The following is a 22,475-nucleotide window of genomic DNA, read 5'->3' on the forward strand; positions in this document are numbered from 1 at the left end:
CAATTGTATTCATGGACATGCGTTCAGGTTAAGTTTTAATGGTTTGCATTTTGCAATTACTTTTTCAACCAATATTATGATTCGAAAAAAGGATGTTGTTTTATTTGGCGGGGGGGGCGGTTAGATCGTGTAGGTATAATATATTCATACATAATTTTTTTTTTACTATAACCCTCCACCACCCAACAGAGCCAAACCAAATCAAGTTGTCTCATCGTGGGAAAACGTGCCAATTGTTGTTTTAGTTTTTCAGCAAACTGCCAGAATGTTGAAGATCCCAAGCAACACTGTCAAAATGTCGCGACAACTTCATTTCGTTGGCTCTGTCGGGTACGTACGTCCGTTGAACTTCTTTCGCACCGTACGTAGCCAACCGTGCTAACCGGAGGTGCGGGGGATGGACAACCAGCGTATAGTTAAATACAAAACTGACATCAAATTCACACAATCTACTCCAAAATAAATTATTATGCATCATACACTATATTTGTTTAAAGAAATACTGGATTTCTAAAAATGTAATTTCATGTGTTTTGCTCACGAATATTATGCTAATCTGATAATGATAAATGATGCTGTAGCAATGTATGCGTGTGAATTAAGATACATAAATAGGCATATGGCTGTTCCTCCAAGTACAAAAAAACAAATATTTACTCCATCAGCACATGACCTTGCCAGACAAGTGTTCATCAAGCAGCAATTGTTTAAAAAAGTGAACTCTCTATTTGGTTTAGACCTTTTGAGCCTCATCAATAGCCATAATGTTCACCAATAATATAATCTGTACAAATATGCATCAAGTCCCCATCTCAAAATGTAACTTTGCGATTAGTAGCTACTGCTACACTTGAGGGACAGAAAAATGAACAGATAAATTGGGGGACTTATGCAAGTTAAGAGTCATCATGCAGTTGCTGTTAATAAAGTAAGCGGGGCTTGCACAGAATGTATCATGGCCAGAAGGGATGATGGCTGGTGGTTGGGTGTGCGCTTTACGAGTTTTTGTTTCCTCGCCTGGTATGCAGGAGGTCGTCGGTTCAATCCCGACCTTGACGCCTGTATATTTGGAGTATGTATGTTCTCCCCATGGTCGCTGTGGATTTTTCTCCGGGTCATCAAGTTTTTCCCTCTACGTTTAGAAACATACGTTTAAATGATTTGGCTGCTATAAATGTCTCCATGATAAGCCACTTCGTTCCGCTATCATTTGTGGGCAGGTCGCTTCTGAAAAAGAACTATTTAGCTCAGTGGACCTTACCTGATAAAATAAAAAAAATATTTTTCAGTTTAGGTTGAGACCAACACAGAGTGGCAGCCAAGGGAGGGAAACATGTCCGGCAAAAATGTTCACTAGAAGTCGAACAAAGAACTCAGCTCAGTGTGCAGGTGCTCGAATGGGTCACTACATCGCAAGGCCGTAAGAGATGGCGGTGGACATGGTGAGGCCTTCACCCAGCGGTGGACTGATCATGGCCAATGGCGATGTTTTTTATTAGAAGTTTATTTAAGTGGCTGCTCAAAGGGAGTTTCTGCGCCGTAACCTCGGCGACAAGTCCCCGAGGTTACGGCGCTTTGACGAGCCACACTTTGCGGGCCCTCGCCGCTAAAAATCAACGCCGCCAAAAAAACAACTCGGGGACAATGACGACGGCGGCGCTCGACGGAGCCAAGAACCCGCGGGACACGCTCGGTATTTCGGAGGAATGGTCGCGGTAAATCCCGAGCCAGGAGAAACGCACGCCTGAAGACGCGATTGGCGCGTAAGCCTCACCCCCCCAACGTCCCGCCTCCGCAAGCCCCCGGGCCGATCGGCTCGCAGCTCGGCCGCTCCACCTGCTAAGCCGCGGCGGTATGGAGGCCGCGGCTAATCCGAACACGGTGATCGGCAAAAACAATGGGATCAGATCCCTGAAGGCAGGTGAGAGCCTGCGTGATCCAGCCTGCGCCTAACCTTGATCTTCCAGCCCGCGTATGAACCCATGGACAACGGGATTAACTGTGGCCGTTTAAGGGGTGGGGGGGCGGCGAGGCGGCGGTGGCTATGGTGGATGTGGAGGCCGGAGACTGGGTGGAGGGGGGGGGGAACCAGGCGAGGGATGCGCTGACGAGACTGCGAGACAGTCGGGGGGGATGGTTGGCGGGTGAGGGGGAGCGCGGGCGGGTGGGGATTGTGTTAGAGAGCAGAGCGCCGGGCTGGAATTTTGAGGTTTTTCTCGCCAGTTATTGGTGATCTCAGTGTCTTTACTACCGCACGCTGCCGGGATTATCCCCTCGGGGTTGTTGTTTTTTTATCTTGCTTCGCATGAGCCAAGCGTGTTTAGAGACAGCGCGGCGGAGCTGCCGAGGCATTGCGTGTCGGAATATGTCGGTGCGCGACAGCGTCGGAGCCGTTCAGGCGTTGGCAGCCGGAGCAATTCTCGTGGCACAGAAGCCGGTGGTCACTTTCCTGGGCGAGTTTAACAAAAGCCTGCAGTTCGACAAGCATGCCCAGGAGGCCAACCCCTTCGCGCCCGTGTCTCGCTCGGCATCCAGCAAGACGGACACCGTCGTCCGTAGGGTCATCTCCGACGACTTGTGCACAGCGGTGAAATATGTATTCATAAAAACCAAGAGAGAATCGTGCATTGCTGGCAAGCAAAAGAAAAACGCCAGCAACGAACCAAAACCGGAGACTCTCACGAGTTAAAAAACAAGACTCTTACGGATTAAAAGCATGTTGTCCACATAGCCCTGGTGCTGGCAGCGTAAATGACTTGCAAGAGTTGGGGGCTTCCATTATGTCATCAATTAAGTTTGCATCTGTAGCTTCCAGTAGCCAAGAGCAGGGGTCTTGGCATCCATTGCGATGCCTGGACTTGCAAACCTCTGTCGTACAATCATTGGAAGGAGAATATTTCAAAATAACAGCAGAGGGAGGAACTACATGTAAATGGATTGTCTTGAGTAGTCTATTATTATTATTCTTACACAACTGAGAAAAAAACCTCCAGGACTAATAAATGTCCCGGGAAGATGTATGGATTTCCCCAACACAGCAGGTGCCTACACAAGAAGAGGATGATCCTGATTAAAACCAGGATATGTGGCAACCCCAGCAATGCCGTGAGACAGCCATTGGGCCTACAAGGGCTTGGCAAACCCTTCTCTCCCTAAACCCAGAAAGGAGACTCTCACATTTCAGGTGGCTCTATCCCTCGACGGTTCCAATTCCGAGTTGGCCAGCGCAGCGCACGGACTCGGTGTAAACCCAGACTAAGGCACCCCGCCGGCGCTGTGCGTCTCTCTCGCCGTCGACCTCAATCCCAATCTTTCGCTCCCTCTCACAGAGGTGACTTAAAGCGGGCAAGGCCGACGCAAAGCCACGCTGGGCCTGCCGAGTCGTGAGCAAAATCGCCGCGGTGTTGCCGGCGGGAGGCTTCTAAATGGCAGAGTGACATCTGGGAATGCGAGCCTCCGAAGCCCGAGGCCTACCATGCTCGTGGTAAGGTCACCGGCAGGTATGAGACCCGACCGGTTTCAAATGTCCAGGTGGAGCTTTCCGTACGATCGGCCTTCAGGTGTGTTGTGTCTACCCTATGAAATTCCATCTCGGGCAGCTTAGCACCACCGTTATTAGTTTTAGGGCGAAAACTATTCAAAACGCTTTAAGTGAGGATTTTCCAGCGGCACATTGTTTTTCGGGGCAAGATACCCTTGAGCAAAAAAAAAAGTCGGCTGCTGGTCTTAAGGGGGAACAATGCAGGAGCCCTGCAAGGGCAAAACGCAGTTTGCAGGTAACCCTAGCAGCTGCACAGGCATTGGCAGAGAGTTATTTTAATTAAAACTAAATGCATGTTCCTTTTCTGTCAGGCCAACTGCCCTGAATGAGACAGCGCACACGGGATTTAAGCTTTGTTTCACTGTAGCGCAAGAATTCGGTTCAAGTCGATGCGGTGTTTCTTGTTATAAATTTAAAGAAAAGAAGAAGAGAAAATCCAAACAAAAAAGTTAATTTATTTAAGTCTTTTTTTTTGCCGTTGAGCGGCACTAAAGGAGCTTTTTGAGAAGGGGGGGGGGGCGGCGGGAAGTGTTGGGAGTGGCGCTCGATCGGAACGGTGGCGCAGCAAGTCGGCTGCCTGACAAGTGTGCAACCGGTCACCACTTCCAATAACCACACGAACAAAACCCATCGCGTTTCACTCATGATCATGATGATGACGATGATAAAATTCCAGCTCTGACAGTTGCAGCATCTCCGTGTGATTGTCACGCAATGTAAGGTACAAAACAAATCTGACCCGAGTGGTGAAGGCGGGGAACATAGAAGTGCAGTACAACAATGGAGTTTGCTACAGTGCCCCTCTGACACCCACTACGAAGTCCCCGCAAGCCCTATGACAACCTGTTTGTGCATGGTGGTTGGCAGGGCTTACTTTCTGACTGAATATTGTACGGATCGCTGGTAGACTGGAGTATGTGGCGCAGAACTACTGGTAGTAGTATCCACAACACCATTTGGAGGTTTACTGTATGGTGGTGTGCCAGATGTGGAAATATTTTCTGGGTCACAGGATGAAATGGTCACCCATCCAAGCACTATCCAGGATCAAACCTGCTTAGCTTCCGAGATCATGTGCATTCAAGTCGTTGTACAACAAAGGCCATAAGCTGTGTGCGTTCATGTGCGTGCATGTGCGTGAATGTGCGTGCATGTGCGTGAATGTGCATGTATGTGCGTGCATGTGCATGTAAGTGCATTTGCATGTGCATGCGTGCATGTGCCTGCGTGTCTGTGTGTGTACGTTTTGCACGGCACAACGGACCTTGCTCGCTGCTGTTGTCGCCGCTCTGCGAGGCGAGGCCGCCGCTCGAGGGCCCCGGAGTTCCGCCGGAGTGCGTGGAGAGGACGTCATCGTGGTCCCGGTTCCACGATTGCATCTGCGGGAGTGTGGGGATGGCAGAGGAGCGAGCGGAGGGGGGCGTTAGGGCACGCACGCGGAGAGACGCGTCCTCCGAGCCCCATTGCTGCAGGTCGGTCGACTGCTCGGATTTTCTTTGTCAACGAGCTTCTATTATTTTCTTACATCCACTGTTGTGTCATTTGTATATCCAGGGACTTGCATAGAGACCCATACACATACATAGACTTACAGAGAGATCCATAGACTTAAGGAGCTTCTACTCAGCCGCAAGTCCCAAAATTGTATGGAGTCAGCTGGTCAGATTTTTCTCTCTTCTGTGAGCGTCGATTCTGTCCCGCTTCTCTAGTCCGCATATTTCATTCCGAAACTTCCTCCTATCTCACCCTGAGTCTCTCCTCCTCCTTTTGCCCTGCCCCCTCCACCCGTCCCCCGTGACATACTTCATCGTGCTGGTCACTGCGTATCAGTGAAGCGGATGGTCGGTGAAGTGGGCGACTGGGACTAGTTCAGATATCACTCGCCACTGACGTTCGCTTTGATCGGGAATCAAAACTGAGGTCGTCACCCTGGGGAACATTGGGCAGCACGTGAACAATAACACCACTACTCCCGCCATACACAATAAACTCGATTTTAAATCATAAAAGATTGTTCTTATTTGTGTTAAACTCTTGGGAAAATATGGAGAACTATTTAAGTGGGTTTGTGATTTTTTTTTTGGTTGTAATAGGCCTTATTTTTAACACCATTTCCACTCGTTGGATAGAACCCCCCTTTAGTTTTGTATCCTTTCAAATCTCTTTCCTTGCAGCCTTTAAGACTGATCTCATTAAAATTAATTCCTCAAATATGCCAATGTAAAACATTCAATCAAATTATCTCGCAATTAGGAGCAGACAACACTGGCGTAATTGGCGCGTCTCGTTTGACCTTTGGCACGCGGGCGAGAAACCATTTAGGAGCTGAAGGATTCCAGTGCAAATTTGATGTTACTCGCTAAACAATTTGAGCAATTTAACAACGAAAAAAATAACAAGGAGCGAGTAAACAGATGAATACATTGATGTCACATTACTTAGACGACCCCGCCCCCCGTCCTCCCCCCCCCAACAACACTTCTCCCGTCATAGCCCACCACGGAGCGAGCGCGTTTCGTAATTAGAAGTGGGAAGAAGAGATGATACACGGTATTGTGCCGGTGTTAATGGTATACAAACAATCTCTCCCCGGATCACACCCCTCTCCAATACCCAGCTGTGAATGCCCTCGCCCCAACACCTCCGTTTCCACCAACTGAGTGCACACGAGTGGCACGGGGAAAGTGTTTTTGTAACAACACAACAAGGACAAAGATCCCCCGTGTAGCCTTCACAGACTGTTGGGGCAGGCGCTGTTAGCGAGCACCTATGAAGGCCGGCACGGCACACGACGGAGTGGGTGGCCAGCACCACATAAGGCCGCCTTTGTCTCCCCATTGGCGATGTTTACACACCGCACCAGATACTCATTTGAGGCTGAGTCGACCTAGGGGAGGCCCAGGACCGGTTCAGATAATCGTCACTCGTGTTGACCAGGAGCGGGAATCGAACTCGGGTCGCCGGGTTCGTAGCTCAAGCGTGCTAAGAGCTGCACAAGGTTTCACGCACACCACACACAAAACAAAGACATAGACATACACACACATAGATACACTACACGACAAAGATCCCCCGTAAAGCCTTAACAGACTGTTGGTGCAAGCGCTGTTAGCGAGCACCTATGAAGGCCGGCACGGCACACGAGGGAGTGCGTGGCCAGTACCACCCCCGGCCACCTTTGTCTCCAGAGTGGCGATGTTTACATACAGCACCAGACGCACACAGACACACCGACACACACACACACCGACACACACACACACACAGACACACACACACAGACACCGTGATCGCCGCCGACGTACTCCACCAGCTCGCGATCATCATTCGCGCTTTTGAAACTTGCCGAAACAAAACGGGAAGCACTCGGATGTGCTCGCGCAAGGATTTGCTTTGGCAGTGGTGCAGAAGCGCAGTGAACAACAACAACAAATCAATACATTCGTCAATAATACTGTGATCTTAAAAATATATAGGAATATTAGGCGACGTTTTGGGTCATGGCCCTTCTTTATGACATTATTACATGAATGTAAAATTGACAGCCCTTTGTCAGTCCATTTCTGTGCAAAGGCTTCCCCGTGCCGTGCCACTAATGGCGGTTGTTTGACCATACTTCACCGCACTGGTGAGTGCGGACTGACAAAGGGGTCAGAGGCGGCCTGATTTTAGGCGTACCCCGGGGGGGGAATCGAACTCGGTCTCTCCGAGTTCACAGCGCAGAGTGCTAAACCATCGCACCGCCACTCCACAAATAGAGGACAATACCCGACATGGAAAATACAACGGCGACGATCGGCGACAGTTCGGCTAAGGCGCGCCGCGCCACGGAGCGGGACACGTGTGCCGGCGGCGCGCTGTTGCGGAGTTTTTAAAATTTACACGCTCGGTCCTCGCCGCTCGTTTGACATTTGCTCCCCTTAGTGACCGCATCACTCACAGCGGCGAGGCCTGCCCCGACACCGCGCAGCCATCTGTCTCTCTCTCTCGCTCGCTCGCTCTACGTGGCAGCAGCAGCATCATCTTGAGGCCCACTTCGAGAATCAAAGCGTTTCCTGCCAACGGCCGCCGCTGACAATTAAATTATTAAAACCGTTAAGCCGGAGTGGTTTTCTGCTCAATTGAGCGCGGGTGCGGCGCCCATCTCCCGCTTGCGGCCCCTCAAGCAGTGGTGGAAATTCTACATTCCTATGGCAGTGTGAAGTCTTTTTTGCGTAGATCACAACCCCTGTTGACGCCCCTACAAAAGTGGTGGTTACCGAATTCTCCGGATCATAAGACGCACCCCCAAAGAAACCTGTGCTCGAGTTAAACAACATCCGGTCACATACACACACACATCTGCCAGATCATAAGACGAATCTCACAACTTCTGATTTAAAATATATATAGGGGGCAAAGGGTGCGTTGTTCTCCACAGAATAGTCTTCACTTGACCAATCTCGGAGAGATGAATGACGGAGGTGACCCCCTCGACAGGGATTTGATCTCGTAACCTTAACCTTCCTACAACGAGTCTGTCGCACTCAAATGCTGCGGTCAAAGCAACCGAATCATTAAGCCGCGCGCTCTGTGTTTAATTCACACTGCGGGGCGACGGCAACACGGAGTCATGATTGACCTCGGAGTCCAAAACAAATTTCGCCTGCCGATACCTGTCGCCAAGACGGGTTTAACCAGATCGGTGGAGTATAACCTCAACCTGCCCCCTTAAACCGGTGACTGAGAACTTTTGACAGCGCGACCCAGGCAAGCGGGAACATCGGGGTGGGTGCCCAGAGGGGGTCACGACCCCGGGCTTACAAGCACCTGCCTTAAACGCGAGCCTCGAGTGGCGACGGGAGCCAGTGTACGATATATATATATTTTTTTGTAAACGCCCAAAATTCACGCTTGCCGATCAAACGCTGCGATGCGCCGCGGCCGAACAAGCGAGAGCCGTCGCCGCTTGGAGCCGGCGCGATCACTCGGTGAAGTCGATTCTTGTTGTTGTTGTCATCGACTGCTCGGGTGTGAGATGTTAACCGCCTCGCCTGGTATGCGGGAGGTCGTGGGTTCGATCCAGACCCTTACACCTGTATATTTGGCCTTTGAATTTTCTCTCCGGGTACTCCGGATTTTACCGGCACTTTTAGAATCAACATCAGGCGTTTAGAATATTTGGCTGCTATAAATTCCACGTGACAAGCCACTTCGGTGAGCCATCATTTGTGGCCAGGTTGATTCTGAAAATGAGCTACGTAGCTCAGTGGGCCTTACTTCCTGCCTCCCAAAGGGCGGGGAAGCGTGGATGTGAGGCTGTCGAAGCAGAGTCCAACAATGTGATTTGCTCCGCGGTATTCTGCTGACCGCAATGCAGCATCCGCAGCAGCCTATAACGACTTGTTTTGTGCACGGTGGCTAACCATCCATGCACTTTCCAGGCTCGAAACTCCTCCTGCTTCGCTTCTTAGATCCGACGCGAGTGATCGGGGTGTATTTGGGCGATGCTGTTGACTTATGGGTCTCTTATTGGCCATGCCAGTTACTCCCCTGAATTGTGACAATTCATTAATTCGCGTGGACAGGGGGAATCATTTAATTTCAACCAGTTATAGAAAGGAATACAAAAAGATCCAAAAGATTAATCAAAAAATACCCACTACATTTTCCTCTGTAATCAACACACAATCTGCGTGAACGTTAATAAACATGCATTTTGACTGTACTCGAATTCCTTATGCATTGCCGTGCAGCATTGTGGGCGAAGGCATATAACCGCATAATTTGAACTCCAACTCCGTTCTGTCTCCACATGCAAATATGTTTTAAGGCCATCAGCCTGTTGGCTTTCTTTCGTGGTCTTATCAAGCAGCGGGCATTTGTTCAAACCAGCACAACTCTGGATTGAGTTTCAACCTTCTGGGTCTCATCAGCAGAGACGGAGCTTATTAAACAAAATGCTGCTGGGGTTACCAGATGTTATTGGCAAGAGTACTCCATATAAACTACGGGGAGACCCACCCATTCGACGGGGAATCTCTATAAACACATCTTTTCTTACTCGGGTTACTGCCAGAAAACGTAACGCTGGCCTCCCTCAGCCTCTGCATGGGGCCCTGCTGCAAAAACGCACAGCCACTTAATTACCACCAGCGACGATCTCCAGCGCAAAACGGACATGTGGTGGGGCAGCACTCGCATCGCGAGTCCTGCCACTGTGTGTTTTCTTTTTTATAGGAATATATTTTTACGTCTCGTGGCCTGCTTATTGGCGCTGCAGCAAGCAAAGCTACGAGAGCAATAACTCTCCCCCCCTCCTCCCTATCTCTTTTTGTTGTTGGTCTGCTCCTCCTTAATTGAACGAGCCCTAATGACGGCTGTGCCATGCCGGCTTAATAATAGTCGGGGCCTCCGTGCAAGAACGGACTTGCCCGCACCACCGTTCGGCCCAGGTACATTTCCCATGACAATGAATGAGCTGGGGGGCACGAGCCAGAGAAAATTGCAGTCTCAATCCACAGATGACAAGGGAAGGGGCGGTGGACGTGGGGCAGGGGGGGGGGAACGTGGGGGGGGGGGTGGCGGGGAGGGGGGTAGCTTGCGTTGGGAGCCAGCCAGAACACAGAGAGCCCGAGCAAGCAAAAGAGGCGTAGAGAGAGAGCGAGAGAGAGACGGAGCGATAGAGAGCGAGCGAGAGAAAGCGTAATAATGCAGGGGACACAGCGTGGACCGCACTGCCAGCCGACTGGGGACGCGTTCCCAGAGGAGCCACGGGGCCTATTTGCCGGTCCAGAGATGCATAAGCTGATAATGTACGATGTAATTAATCTGAAAGCCAGAAACAATATGGCTAGGGCTTGCTGGGGCTGTCACCAGAGAGCCATGATCTACAGACTTCATTTACCTGCCAGTCCCGGGTCCACAACTCATTAATGCACCCACGGTGCCAGTTGTTACTCAACGGAGATGCGGCGCAGCAGATTAAACGCCATCATAAACCGCGGACGTTCCCAGGCCCACCGACGCAACGAGTGAATAGCCGAGACTTTCCCAATTGTTGACAAACTCGGTAAGAAATAAAGGGGCCGCATTTGCGACGTGCAAAAAAAACAAGAATTGCCTTCCCCCAAACGAACGCACAATAATGCAGTTTGGCAGCGGCTAAATGCGAACTAGGGTCGAGCAACTGTTCAAGCAGCCACCCCCCGCCTCCACCTTCTCCCCCTGCCAAGTAATGGCAATAGCAGCGAGGCGACATTGTTTACGTAAGGCACGGAGAGATGCTTGGGATTGCATTGAGGCACAGGCAGAAAGGGAAACGCACAGATTGGAGAATGTACACAAGATCAAGATGTCACGACCGGCCTTTGAGGAAAGTCGTCCTTGGATGGGATGATGGTCCGCAGTGGCCGAGACGCGACGCGACATGACGACAAAGTGGCAGCTCAAAAGAGGGAACACTCGAAGCTATCTTTTTATTTTACCAGGTAAGGCCCACTGAGCTAGTGTATGAAGCTATTTTTCAGAAGCGACCTGGCCATCACAAATGATAGCTCAAAAAAGTGGCGGCTTCGAAATGTGGAGGGGAAAACCGGAGGACCCGGAGAAAAATCCACGTGACCACGGGTTGAGAGACACGCAAACTCCAAATATACAGCAGCAGCAGGCGCCAGGGTCGGGCTCGAACCCACGACCTCCTGCACACCAGGCGAGGTAGTTAACATCTCGCCACCGCGACCATCGCAGTGATGGAGCGATGACATCAGCTCGTGTGCCAGGCGACGGATGGATCGTTGCTTCGCAGGGCGAGATGGCTTGGGGGAGAGGAGGCCTTCACGCAGCAGTGGACAGATCATTACTGTTCACGGGCGTGACGACGATTGCTGGCGTATTCAGAACACGGTGTGAGCGGAAGAGCTCCTCTGTGCCCAGTGACCTAAAGAAGATTTTAGTTTCCTTTTGCTTGCTTTATTTATTTCTTTGCATATTCGCACGGACGGACGATGCCAGCCAGAGTGCGCACCCCCATCCCCCCCGCTCTCCCATCCCTTGCAGAATAATCAAGCCATCCCGGGAATGGTTTGCTCCTCCTTAATTTAGCGTGAAGGGATTTTGCCTCGTGAGCTTCCACCGGGCCCATCCTCTCCTGCCAGGCCTCGGTGCCCCCACATTTATCCCCCCCCCCCGCCCCCGCTCAAAGTGGCGAAAACAGCGTTCCATTCCAGAAATGAAACGAACTCGAATGAGTTTGAAGGAGGTTTCTGATGGAACTGGAGGGAAAATGGGTTCTGGGGGGGGGGGGGACCCCCACTCCCAACCTCAACGCCGCCGCCACGTACCAACAACGTACTTATCATTTTAAGCACTATACATATTACATGGGGTATTTACGCTCTTGGCATTTGTGCTATGAATTATGAATATGTGAACGCACGTTTGCATGCACTGTATGTATGTGTTATGTATAACGCACGCACTGCATTATGCATGCAGTGCGTGCGCGAGTAGATGTGCGGCGTCAGCGTGCATGTTGTGGCGTAAGGTGTGCATTAAATAACTACAGTATAGATATACTGTGCCGTTAACGCACGGAGTCCTGTCATATTTGGGGGGGGGTGCGGCTTTTACGAGCGTAACATTTATTATGTATGATTTGTATCCCACACTATTTTCCATTTCGTCGTTATTTATAGGCGGTCCTGGAGAAGTTAGATCATTGGCTAGAAAACACAAGAGCCGACGGCGTCATGCCATCATCGTCTCCCCAAGTCCACCGATTATTCATCGCCGGGCGAGGCCCACCGCGAGATTATAACCTCAACTCGGACGCAGAGAAAAGGTTGAAACGAAGGTCTGGCCTGTGCCTTTCCTGCCTGCCTCCCTGCCATCCGTCTGCACCGCGTGCCCTTCAAAGCGAAACCGTGACACGTTCATATTTTATCCGGGGACGGCCCCCCCCCCCCCACCCATCCCCGCCACCACCACCCCCAAAAAAATATAATTACCGAGCTGTTAGCACGCTCGCCCAGGCGCGCATCGAAATAGGAGCGACCTACGGAGCGGTTGGAGTGGGGGGGTGCTGCCTGATCATCCCAGTCGTGCCGCACACCGCACCCTGGGCGCACGGCGCAGCGGGGCGGTTCGTTCGTGTTCTAGGAGACGGCGGCGATTCGCTCACGGGGCAAGAGGAGGTGGGGGGGGCGAGGTCGGTTGGCAGTGGCCGTGGGGCCGTGGTTACGGTGCGAACCCGAAAGAGGGCTCTCGTATCAACCGGCCCGGCGTTTCTTTTTTTTGGTCTTGAAAGAAGCGAATGGAGTCTGCGTCAGAGCTAAACTCATTTCAGCAGAACCGCTTTTTTGTGTTTAGTTTGTCGTCGTCGTCATTTCCCCCCTGCACACTCCCGATTTGCACGGTTGGCCTACGTGCGTTGGTGTGAAAAAAGTTTAACGTGTATCAACAGTCGTGCCATCGCGTCACGGTATCTCCAGCGATGCAATAGCCGGTGGCAGCGGCTTTGTTTATTTTGTGTTTTACTTGCTTGAAAAGCGCTCAAGGCGAAAGTCGTAATTGCCATATTCGCATCGTATAATATTTCTGTTGCGCAAATAATATAAACTCAAAGTGATAATGCTATTACACGTCACAGTAGTAAGAATGAGGATGCACGCAGAATAAAGTGTCAATAATTATTTCGAGATTAAAGGCCCCTTAGCAAAATAAGAAATGTATTATCGTCCGACGGAGGATGGTGATACTATTAGCCAGGCGATCTCCTAGTCTAGTGAATTTTGAATCAGCACCATAACCGCAAGGGTTAGATATCAAGACATTGGGATGATGACCAAAGAGAGAAAAACATCTCTCATTTCTGAGTGTCCTCCAATAGACTTTCGGTAGTAACAATAATATGCCTGGCGACCTCTTCGTCTAACTTCACAAAGCAACCCGCTCACCACGAATGACTAAAATAAACAAACAAGCGTGCACCATGGAGTATCGCCGCGCGCCGTTTCAATTCGCGTTGACAAATCGGTTCGGAAAACGTTCCCAATTATAACTCACAATTCCCGGCGAATTATACAACATTGCATACAATGGTTATGTTTCCCCGCCGAATATTTTCTCGGGCTGCTTGTAAGACTGGCGGTAGGTGGACACGTGAGCGGTAGCCACAGCCAGAGTGAGAGGGATACTGGATGTGAGCGTGCCGGGAATGGAAATATTTTCCCGGGTCGTCGACCAGGAGAGACCCAGCAGAAATGAAGTCATCATTGCAACACTGGTGGCACTTGGCACAAACAAAGCAATAGATTTGGGCTCCAAGGAGCTCAAGGGGCATGAACTTCACGAAACAATGTGGGTGCACCAAATATCAGCGCAAATTTAAATCCTAATTAGCATAACGCGCTAATTAACACGAAACATCCAATTCATATCTCTAATCTCTCTGGTTATCGTTTATTTTATATTACATCTCCGTATCTCTATGTCTACAATTCAGTAATATCACGACATCTATGTCTATTGTTGATATCTCTTTTTGATATTTCATTTAGGATTTTTATTCAACTGAAAAGGAGGCACCCCCAAACATCATTTTCTGAATAAGGCCCCCCCAATACCACCACCAAAGCAACAAAACTCAATTCTCAAGTGCAGTATACCGTTCGTTAATTCTGACCAAGTGCGCAAGGCTTTCACGCACCAGGCCGCTGCTGCTGCTGCAGATGATACACAAGCCATCAAGTTTACAGTTTTAGAACTGCGCTCGCTGGTCGGTTGACATTTACCACTCATTCGCCGCTTGACCTTTGTGGGTCGACGCACATCCGGGGTTGAATGAGTGGCGGACTATTTTTTACTTTTACAGATGCCCAGTCACACACGCACGGCCATACCCGAACAAAGTTAGACATGCGAATCGAACGAGCGGAGATCATCGAGGGAGCCAACCCCGTCCTGCGAGCCGAGCCAGGGGACAGTGCCCCATCGAGTTGCCCCTGGTGGATGCAGCAGCAGCAGAAGCAGTAGCAGAAGCAGCAGCAGAAGCCGCGGCAGAAGCTGCGGCTCTGGGCATTTGCATGCCCGAGTGGCTCTGACCGCGCGGCTTTCTGGTTGGCCGGCTAAAACATGCTAACACCGACTGTATTAACGGTCGACGCTCATACCAGATAAACCTCTGCCCTGGGTGGGTTTTTTTTAACAATTCGTGCTGAATAACCAGGCAGGGCCTTGCTGAGCTGTCCACGTGTGGATGCGGAGGGGTTTGAGGAAAGAGGGGGGGGGGCGGTGGGTTCCGATCCATCTGCCACAAAGAACATTTCATCCCTCCTTGGTGTTGACACCAACACGGTGGTATTTAACGTACACACACGTGGTTAGCCGGGGTTTCTTGTGTCACAAACATGTTTAGAGCGCGGCTCGTACGCACGAGCCACGTTCTGCCGTGACGTGGCGGTGCGACGTGACGGAGATCCGTTCGACGTCCTTTTTGTCATCTGATTGCGTCGCGTCATTTTGATTCCGTGGCGTGAATTTGTCACACAGTTCGCACGCACCTTTTGGCAACATTTACGGTGTGTTGGAGAGCCAAGCCACAACATTTACAATCTGAGCACGTTTCGCCAGTAATTACAACCAGCTTCATCAGGCGGCAGCCAGATTTGTGGAGAAGTCCACCTGTTTCGCTCCTTATATAGAGGCGTAGATGTGTTGACCACGCTTCTGAGCTCTTGCATGTTGTAGCTTGGCTCTCCAACACACCGGTGTGCTTTACTAGTGACGAATTGTCACGTTCTGTTTACGTGGCAACCCAGAAACCTATATTATGGATGATATTGGTCGCGAAAGCCTTTGCGTTAAACAAAAACGTGGTACGCTTCGTCTCCTGAATAGAAAAAAAGAAAGCGCCCAAAATGCTCCAAGGTTAAACTATATTTTTTACAATTCCCAAAGTGCACCGCTCAGCCCAGTGCCCGCCACAACACGTGTTTGGTTGACCTGTTGTTTCTGCGCTGAGCTTTGCTGTTTCTCTGGCAGACATAAAAAAAATACACGGCTTGCTATGTCGCCGCATTTTAAATCCGGTGCCAGTATATTTTGATGCGACTGCGACCAACAATCAGGAAGCGTTTGAAAAATATTACACGACCCTACCCCCATAATCTCCTCTACCCACCGCTACCACCACCACTACCAAAGACAAAGATCCCCCGTATAGTCTTTAACAGACTGTTGGAGCAAGTGTACTGGTAGCGAGCAGCTATTATAATGCTGGAACGGTACACGAGGGGTGGGTGGACAGCACCACGCCCGACCGCCTTTGTCTCCCCAGTGGCGATGTTTACACACCACACCAGGTACTCATTTGAGACTGAGTAGACCTAGGAGAGGCACAGGACTGGACCGAACTCAGGTCACCGGGTTCGTAGCGCAGCGCGCTAAACCACTACACTTCGGCTCCCCACTACCACCACAACCATCCCACCTCCCCGTTCACCCCACCGCCTGGCACCCCCCCCCCCCCACCACTCTACCCTGACCTCCCCCAACGCCCTCCCTTCCCTCCCACCGCCCCCACCACCGCCCTCTCAACACCGCACAACCACCCCCCTCGCGCAGCTACACGGCCGTACCCGCTCAGGGCAATGTCGTGATGGTGAAGGCATCGGGTGACGTGGCTCATCTGCGCATAACTAAATCGGCAGTCTGCTCCTTGCGCTCGCAACAACGGCGGCGAGGTTGCACTGTAGCCCCCGCTCCTCACCACTCACGTTTGCAAGCGGAGGAGAGGAAAAAAAAGAAGGCAAACCACAAGGGCCGTAAATTACGGTGATCATCATCAGCCGTCCCGTGCACCTCGCAAAACCGCAAAGCGCAGGAGGAGTCGGGGAAGGGGGCGGTCGAGTGGGGTCGTGCTGGCCGGCCTCGCTCGCCCGGCCTGGCGAAGTGCTCTGAGCTGACAAAAGCTTTTACAGCTGCTTTTTTTTTTCTTTCGAAAACGCAACACACACACACACGCGGGCATTAGTAACGTGTAAATAATATTGATGGCGCGGCATAACCGATAGCGCGTTTTAAACGGATCGGCTTTAAGGGAAAATCTGTCCGCATTTAATTTTAGCTTTCGGTGGTCATGTGTGCATAAAGTGACTTGGGGGGCCTGACTGGGGGGGGGGGGGCATGTATAAAAATAAACAGCTTATTCTAATGAGTGTGTGTAACACTTATAATTGAAAAATCCGCTGATATGTATTAAAAGCTCCAGCGGATTTTTTTTTTGGCAACGGAGCCGCGCATTTGTACTTGCTGCCATTAAAAAGACATTTGTGCTCGGCAATTATCCACCCGATTGAGCTCGTGCGGCAGTGCTGTGCTCGCTAGCACAATAGCTGTGCAATATTTTAATTTCAGGTTTTAATTTAATGGCGTAAGGGGCTCAAGAGACTGAAACGATGTAGAAATTAACAAAGCGTAGCGGTATAAATCGGAGCAAAGCAGAGGATTACATTCTGATTTATGAGCCCGAGCCACCGCGAATGTATACGGTTTCACTCCGAAATAATCCAAACTCTGTTTCTTGCGCCGTGAAAAAAAAAAAAACACTCGTCGAATCATGCTCCGGGTATTCCTATGCGGTATAATGGACGCTCGCGTCTGTCGCTCGGGACAGATTGTCGCACGCAAGAGTTACGCAAGAAACGTTGCAACTTTACCCGTGTGTGTCTGCGTGGTGCTTGCCACCCACCCCCTCGTGTTCCATGTCGGCCTTCATGGGTGCTCCCTAACAGCACTTCCCCCTAGAGTCTGGTAAGGCTATACGGGAGATATTTGTCTTTGTATGTCTATAGCAAATTTAAATCCTTTTTTAAGTCATACAATGACCCATTAAAAAATATTCATTTAGAAAGGTACTTTACAAAGAGAGTAATTAAAGTGTTAATAAATGACTCACGCCGAACTTGGGAGAATACTTTTGAGCTAATTGTTACAGACCCCAATATTTAACGTTAACCTTTGCCTTAAAAGCAGTGGCATTGATTATTTTCTGTCACCAACACACGGCATTAGAATGATCGTACCTACACAACACTGCCCCGCCCGTGTAACATATACCCCACGCACACGGGCGTTTGAGGTAAAGACGCAGCCATGCAAGTGCTTGCTCATATCCCACTGCTGGCAGAAGAGCAGCCTCCACTCAAGCAATCTCTTCAGGGTATTGGGTCGACTCTTCCAACGTGACTCACTGCCGATAGTTACCCACTAATACTGCGTCTGGGTGGACAGAGATGGAGTGGGGGCAGCAAGGAGGGGGGGGGGAGGATGTTAACATTTTAGAACACTTGACCCGTCGTTTCAACTGCCGCCATTGGAAGATGGGGTTGAACCGGCGACCTCTGCATTGCAAAGTCCGTGTGGGCAAACCGTCACCACCACTGTGGCAGCTCCCCTCCACAGGAGGCATATTACCCACTAAATAAAAATAGTCAAACTCAATTAGAAAATGATCAAAACAATATTGCTGCATTAAGAGAATCCATTACAGAGTAGACTTGTGGGGGTGGGGGAGGGCGAGGGGATTGGCGGCTGGAAATAAGGACTAATTAATGAGGCAGGGCACTTCTCTGCGGAGGCTTTAATGGAACATGGCCTGGCCATGACTGGCTGGCTGGCCCTGAGAAGCCTCCTCTCTCCATTAAGCCAGCGTGAGCTAATGGACTTTCTGACTAATGGCACAGCAAATGATGAACCTCGCAGGCCGGGCAATGATCCCTGCCAAGCCATCACAGCCGAGGCGAAGAGGTGAGGTAGAAAGAACAGGGAGGGTCGGAGGGTGTCGGGGTGAAGGGGACGAGGGTGGGGATGGGGCTATGGTCGCAGCGCAAAAAGAAACTCCTACCAAGCAAAGTGCTCGAATTGCACAACCACTGGCTCCACGACAAGCTAGGGATGAGTGTTGCATTTAAATTATTTCGGATCTTCAAGGAAAATTTCAAGGCCTCTGTCAGAGCTTCGGATTTGTGTCGTCGGGACACGATGCGTATTCGGGCTTACGAGAGAGATGTCACCCAACGCAACGTGACCGACACCTTTGGCAGGAATACGGGGGGAGTGACATCATATTGGTGACGTCGCAACCGTGACGTCACTTACACTTTTCCCAATGATCCAAAACTATTTTTTATTTTATTTCGTCCGAATCGTCCCAAATGTCACATCTCGCGGCCTGACCTTTAAATTTATCGGAATAATACGGACAAGAAAAAATAGGGAGCGCATCCCTACCAAACAGCTGCCCACGTAAAGGGCAGAGAGGCAGCATTCACTGTCAATAAAAATGAGCTGGGCGGAAAGACAGCAGGCGATGAGGACCTCAATCCCCCAACCGACTCCTCCGCTGCTCGAGTTTAAAAGAATGCCAACGAAAATTATGCCAGAGTGGCAATTTGAAACGCTATGCACGGGAGGTTTGGTAACGTAAGCAAAACTGTAACCGAAACATTTTAATCCAATTCTATGTGAGCCCGTCTCGTTCAGTCGAAACGGTTTGGCATCACGTAAACATCAGTCGCGCAAGCTGCCAGATTAAGGTGAACAAGTTACGTGCAATAACCCGTCAATCCCCAACAAACAAACAAAAATATATTAATGAAAATAAAAATAATCCTTTTCACGAATACAAAATCCAATGCTTGGACCTTGCCGCCAATTTGAGACTACCTTGAAACGGATCCATTAAGTGGCACGGAAAACGCTCATGGCTAAGTGTGTCCCTCCCCCCCCCCACTACACACACATGATGAGCTGAGCGAAGGGAAGGCCATCGACTCGACCGATCAGGCCTCTGAGAGTACCGTAAGCATCTCCCTCTTGCCGACAGAGAGAAGATGGGGCTTGTGGTCCTCACACACCAAAGTCCATGCCGCGCATCTGCCCCGAGTAGCCAAAGCCTAAAAACCTGCAAGGGCTCCAACTCCGTGGCAATGCCTTCGGGCTGTACCACGTGCCGTTCGACAAACGAAGGAAGCTCGGAGGTTCGGTTTAGTTCCTTAAGAAGCTCCCAGCACGTGGAAGGGAAACGTTGAATATCAACACGCGGAACGAGCCGAAAGCACAAATCGCAGAGCTGTAAGGCAGTAGCACAGAAAACTAGTCCGACCTGAACAAATAACATATCTTACATATTCTTGGATCTTTCGGTAAAGTCACGTAGCAGGGAAATAATAAAATAATAAAAAATAAAACATAATAAACTCCTTTGTCAAGGCGCTCTGCTCCTCCCACCCAGCTTAAAATACGCTGCCAAGCTTAGCAGTGTTCATTAGGACGCTGTCTTTCCGACAGCTCTGTTCTTCACCTGAGGACGGCTGCTTGTGTTGTGGCCAAAACGTCGTGAGAATTCTATTACGTTTCATTTGTATTATTTTATTATTTCCCTTCTACGTGACTTTACCGAAAGATCCAAGAATATGAATCCCTGCAGTCACGAAAGCTTTAAATCGAAAATATCTTACGTTAACGTTCTCCGCATCAAAATTAAATATGTTCGAGTCAGTTGGCCTCGTGGACTTCAAGCAGCAGTTGTGTTTTTAGACACGCACACGCCGGATTGGTTTCGCTCTTCCAGAGGTCATCAGCAGAGACAGGCTTGTGAAACAACAAAAACTGCCGCTTTAGCAGATGTCATTGGCCCTGCCTTGGCAAAAAGTTATAAGTTGAAAAATATAAATGAAATGCTTATAAGGCTGGAAGGTCATAACCAAAGTCAACATCGACAGGTACAAAAACATAACGGGGGTTGCCTTAAAACAGCGAACTCAACGCACAGAAAGCGGCAGATTTTTTTTTTAAACGCTACAAAACGTATCGAATAAACACGATGCGCATACTTGTTTAAAACGCAGAGAAACCAAACCCAAGGTTCCGCCACCCCCCTATGCCCCCCATGCCCCCCCCCAACTCGCCTTATCCTGGTGTGATTTTTGGTTTTTTAAAACGTAAAGAATACTTTTGGATATGTGGGGGAGGAAAAGGGGGTTACCGTTTGCCTAAAGTGGGAGCCCACAGGGTTGACCGACCGCTGCCGCCAGTAACTTGACACAAGCAAGACCACTTGATTTTTTCTGCATCCCCAATTAGACCCCTTCTCGAGCCCTACAGTAGCCAAAATTCCACTGGCAGAGGGAGAAGAGACCCTTATTTCGTGCAGCCACCCGCTTCCCCCCCCCCCCGTCACATGAGCTACAGCCGTTACACAATTGTTGTTGTGTTTATATATATACACACACTTGTATGGCCCCTTTTGTCGATCCACTGCTGGATTAGGAAGCCACTGGAGCGATGCACTTTAAAATTCTAAATTGAAAACTCAATTCTTTAGTGTTGTCCTTCGCCCGCGCCTCTCCATCAGCACGGGTGGCTACGTACGGATGCTAAGGAAGTTCCACGTACAGGAAGGGTTGGGTGTTGGACCACACTTCACCACCACGCTGATCAGTGAGGGCTGGTTGGTTGGTTAAGGAGTAAATCACTCACCGCTGATGTTGGCCGTGGCTGGGATTCAAACTCAGGTCACAGGGCTTATAGAATGAACTGCGCTAACCATTGCGCCACCGCTCCACCCCAGCTGTTATTTAAGGAGTGATATATGTGCGTATGTAAAGCCGAGCGTATGAGCAAATCACTCGAAATAAGCCCATGAATTGGACAACTCCCGGAAATTAAGCGGGGTTGAGCCTGGATAGTGCTGGCATGGGTGATCGATGGCGCAATTCATCTCGTTGTTACTTTCTCACCACCCCCACCCCCTTCCCCCCTATTGGACATCTGTGAAAAGAGCTTCATAGGTCATCGGATTCCTGCTGCAGTCTAAATAAAGATTCAGATTTTGATTCTGCATGTCAGGTTGATGTGACGATCAGCAAGCGGGGCAGACAGTGTTGGACTTTACTTATAAGGTCCCACGTCTATGCTTCCCCGCCTTCACTGGCATGGTGAAGTATGGTCATATAACCCCCCCCCCCAAAGACCAGCTCGGCGTTTGGAGGCCCTCTTCCAGCAGTGGGTCTGTAGCAGCTGTGCTCATGTCACCTCCACTCGCTTGTGCATCGCAAGCCAAAGGCAATGCCCCGTCTCGGGTCTGTAAAGTCTCAAGTCCTGTACCGTTGTTTGGTTTCTAAACAGATCCACGCTGTTTACCACTCGGTGGCATTACGGGGCACCAAATGCACACAAAACGAGCACCAGTTATTGATCAATAAATTGAGTGAAATCCCTATGGATGTGCTTCACTCATACAAATCACTACGTGTGAATTAGCCAAATAACGAATTAACTAGTTGACAAAATTATTAACTAACAAAACAAACACATTAGGTAACTAACGAATGCACATACAACTACCACTAGTCATTTTATAATAATAGTATTTTTTGTGTCTCTGTACTTTTCAACAAAAGTCGCTCGTACATTTTTGAATAAACTGGAAAACCGATCTAAATAACCAAAAAACGAATGAGCTAAACAATCTAATCAACTAACTATATAAAATCGTTCACCAATAAAGTAAAATATTAACACACAGACCCACACATACACACACACATGCGTGCGCACGGCAATTCAATATTCACTTACGATGATAATAGCCACGGTGTGGTTCGAGAGGCCCTGTAGCGCAAACGCACTGGGATCACTCAAGCCAGATTGAATTACTCGCCATTTCAATATCCACGAGCCGCCAGCGGCCACCGCGTTCACTTTCATTTGGCTCTATCCACCGGCGGCGATAAGGAGGGACCCCCCTACTCCAAACCTACGTGGGGGCCCTGCTCGTCTCATCCGTGGGACCCTCACAGCAGGGGACGGCCGGGGAGTTCCCGAAGGTCTCCCGCCCCCCCCTCCCTGACCAAGCCAAGGTGGTCCCTAGCAAAACTCAAGAATGTCAAGA

General features: G+C 49.9%; 1 protein-coding gene across 1 annotated transcript in view; it reads right to left on the reverse strand.

Annotated features, from left to right (window-relative positions):
- The window catches only part of LOC133341454 (homeobox protein Meis1), a 98,695-nt gene that overhangs the window by 63,222 nt on the left and 12,998 nt on the right, over positions 1-22,475 (reverse strand). Inside the window, exon 7 of the mRNA XM_061550101.1 lies at positions 4,806-4,920. Within this exon, the coding sequence (XP_061406085.1) occupies positions 4,806-4,920 (115 nt within the window). The remainder of the gene's footprint in view (positions 1-4,805; positions 4,921-22,475) is intronic.

Source organism: Lethenteron reissneri, chromosome 11 (assembly GCF_015708825.2).
Source record: "Lethenteron reissneri isolate LAM-NWPU_2019-01 chromosome 11, ASM1570882v1, whole genome shotgun sequence".
Classification (NCBI taxonomy): domain Eukaryota; kingdom Metazoa; phylum Chordata; class Hyperoartia; order Petromyzontiformes; family Petromyzontidae; genus Lethenteron; species Lethenteron reissneri.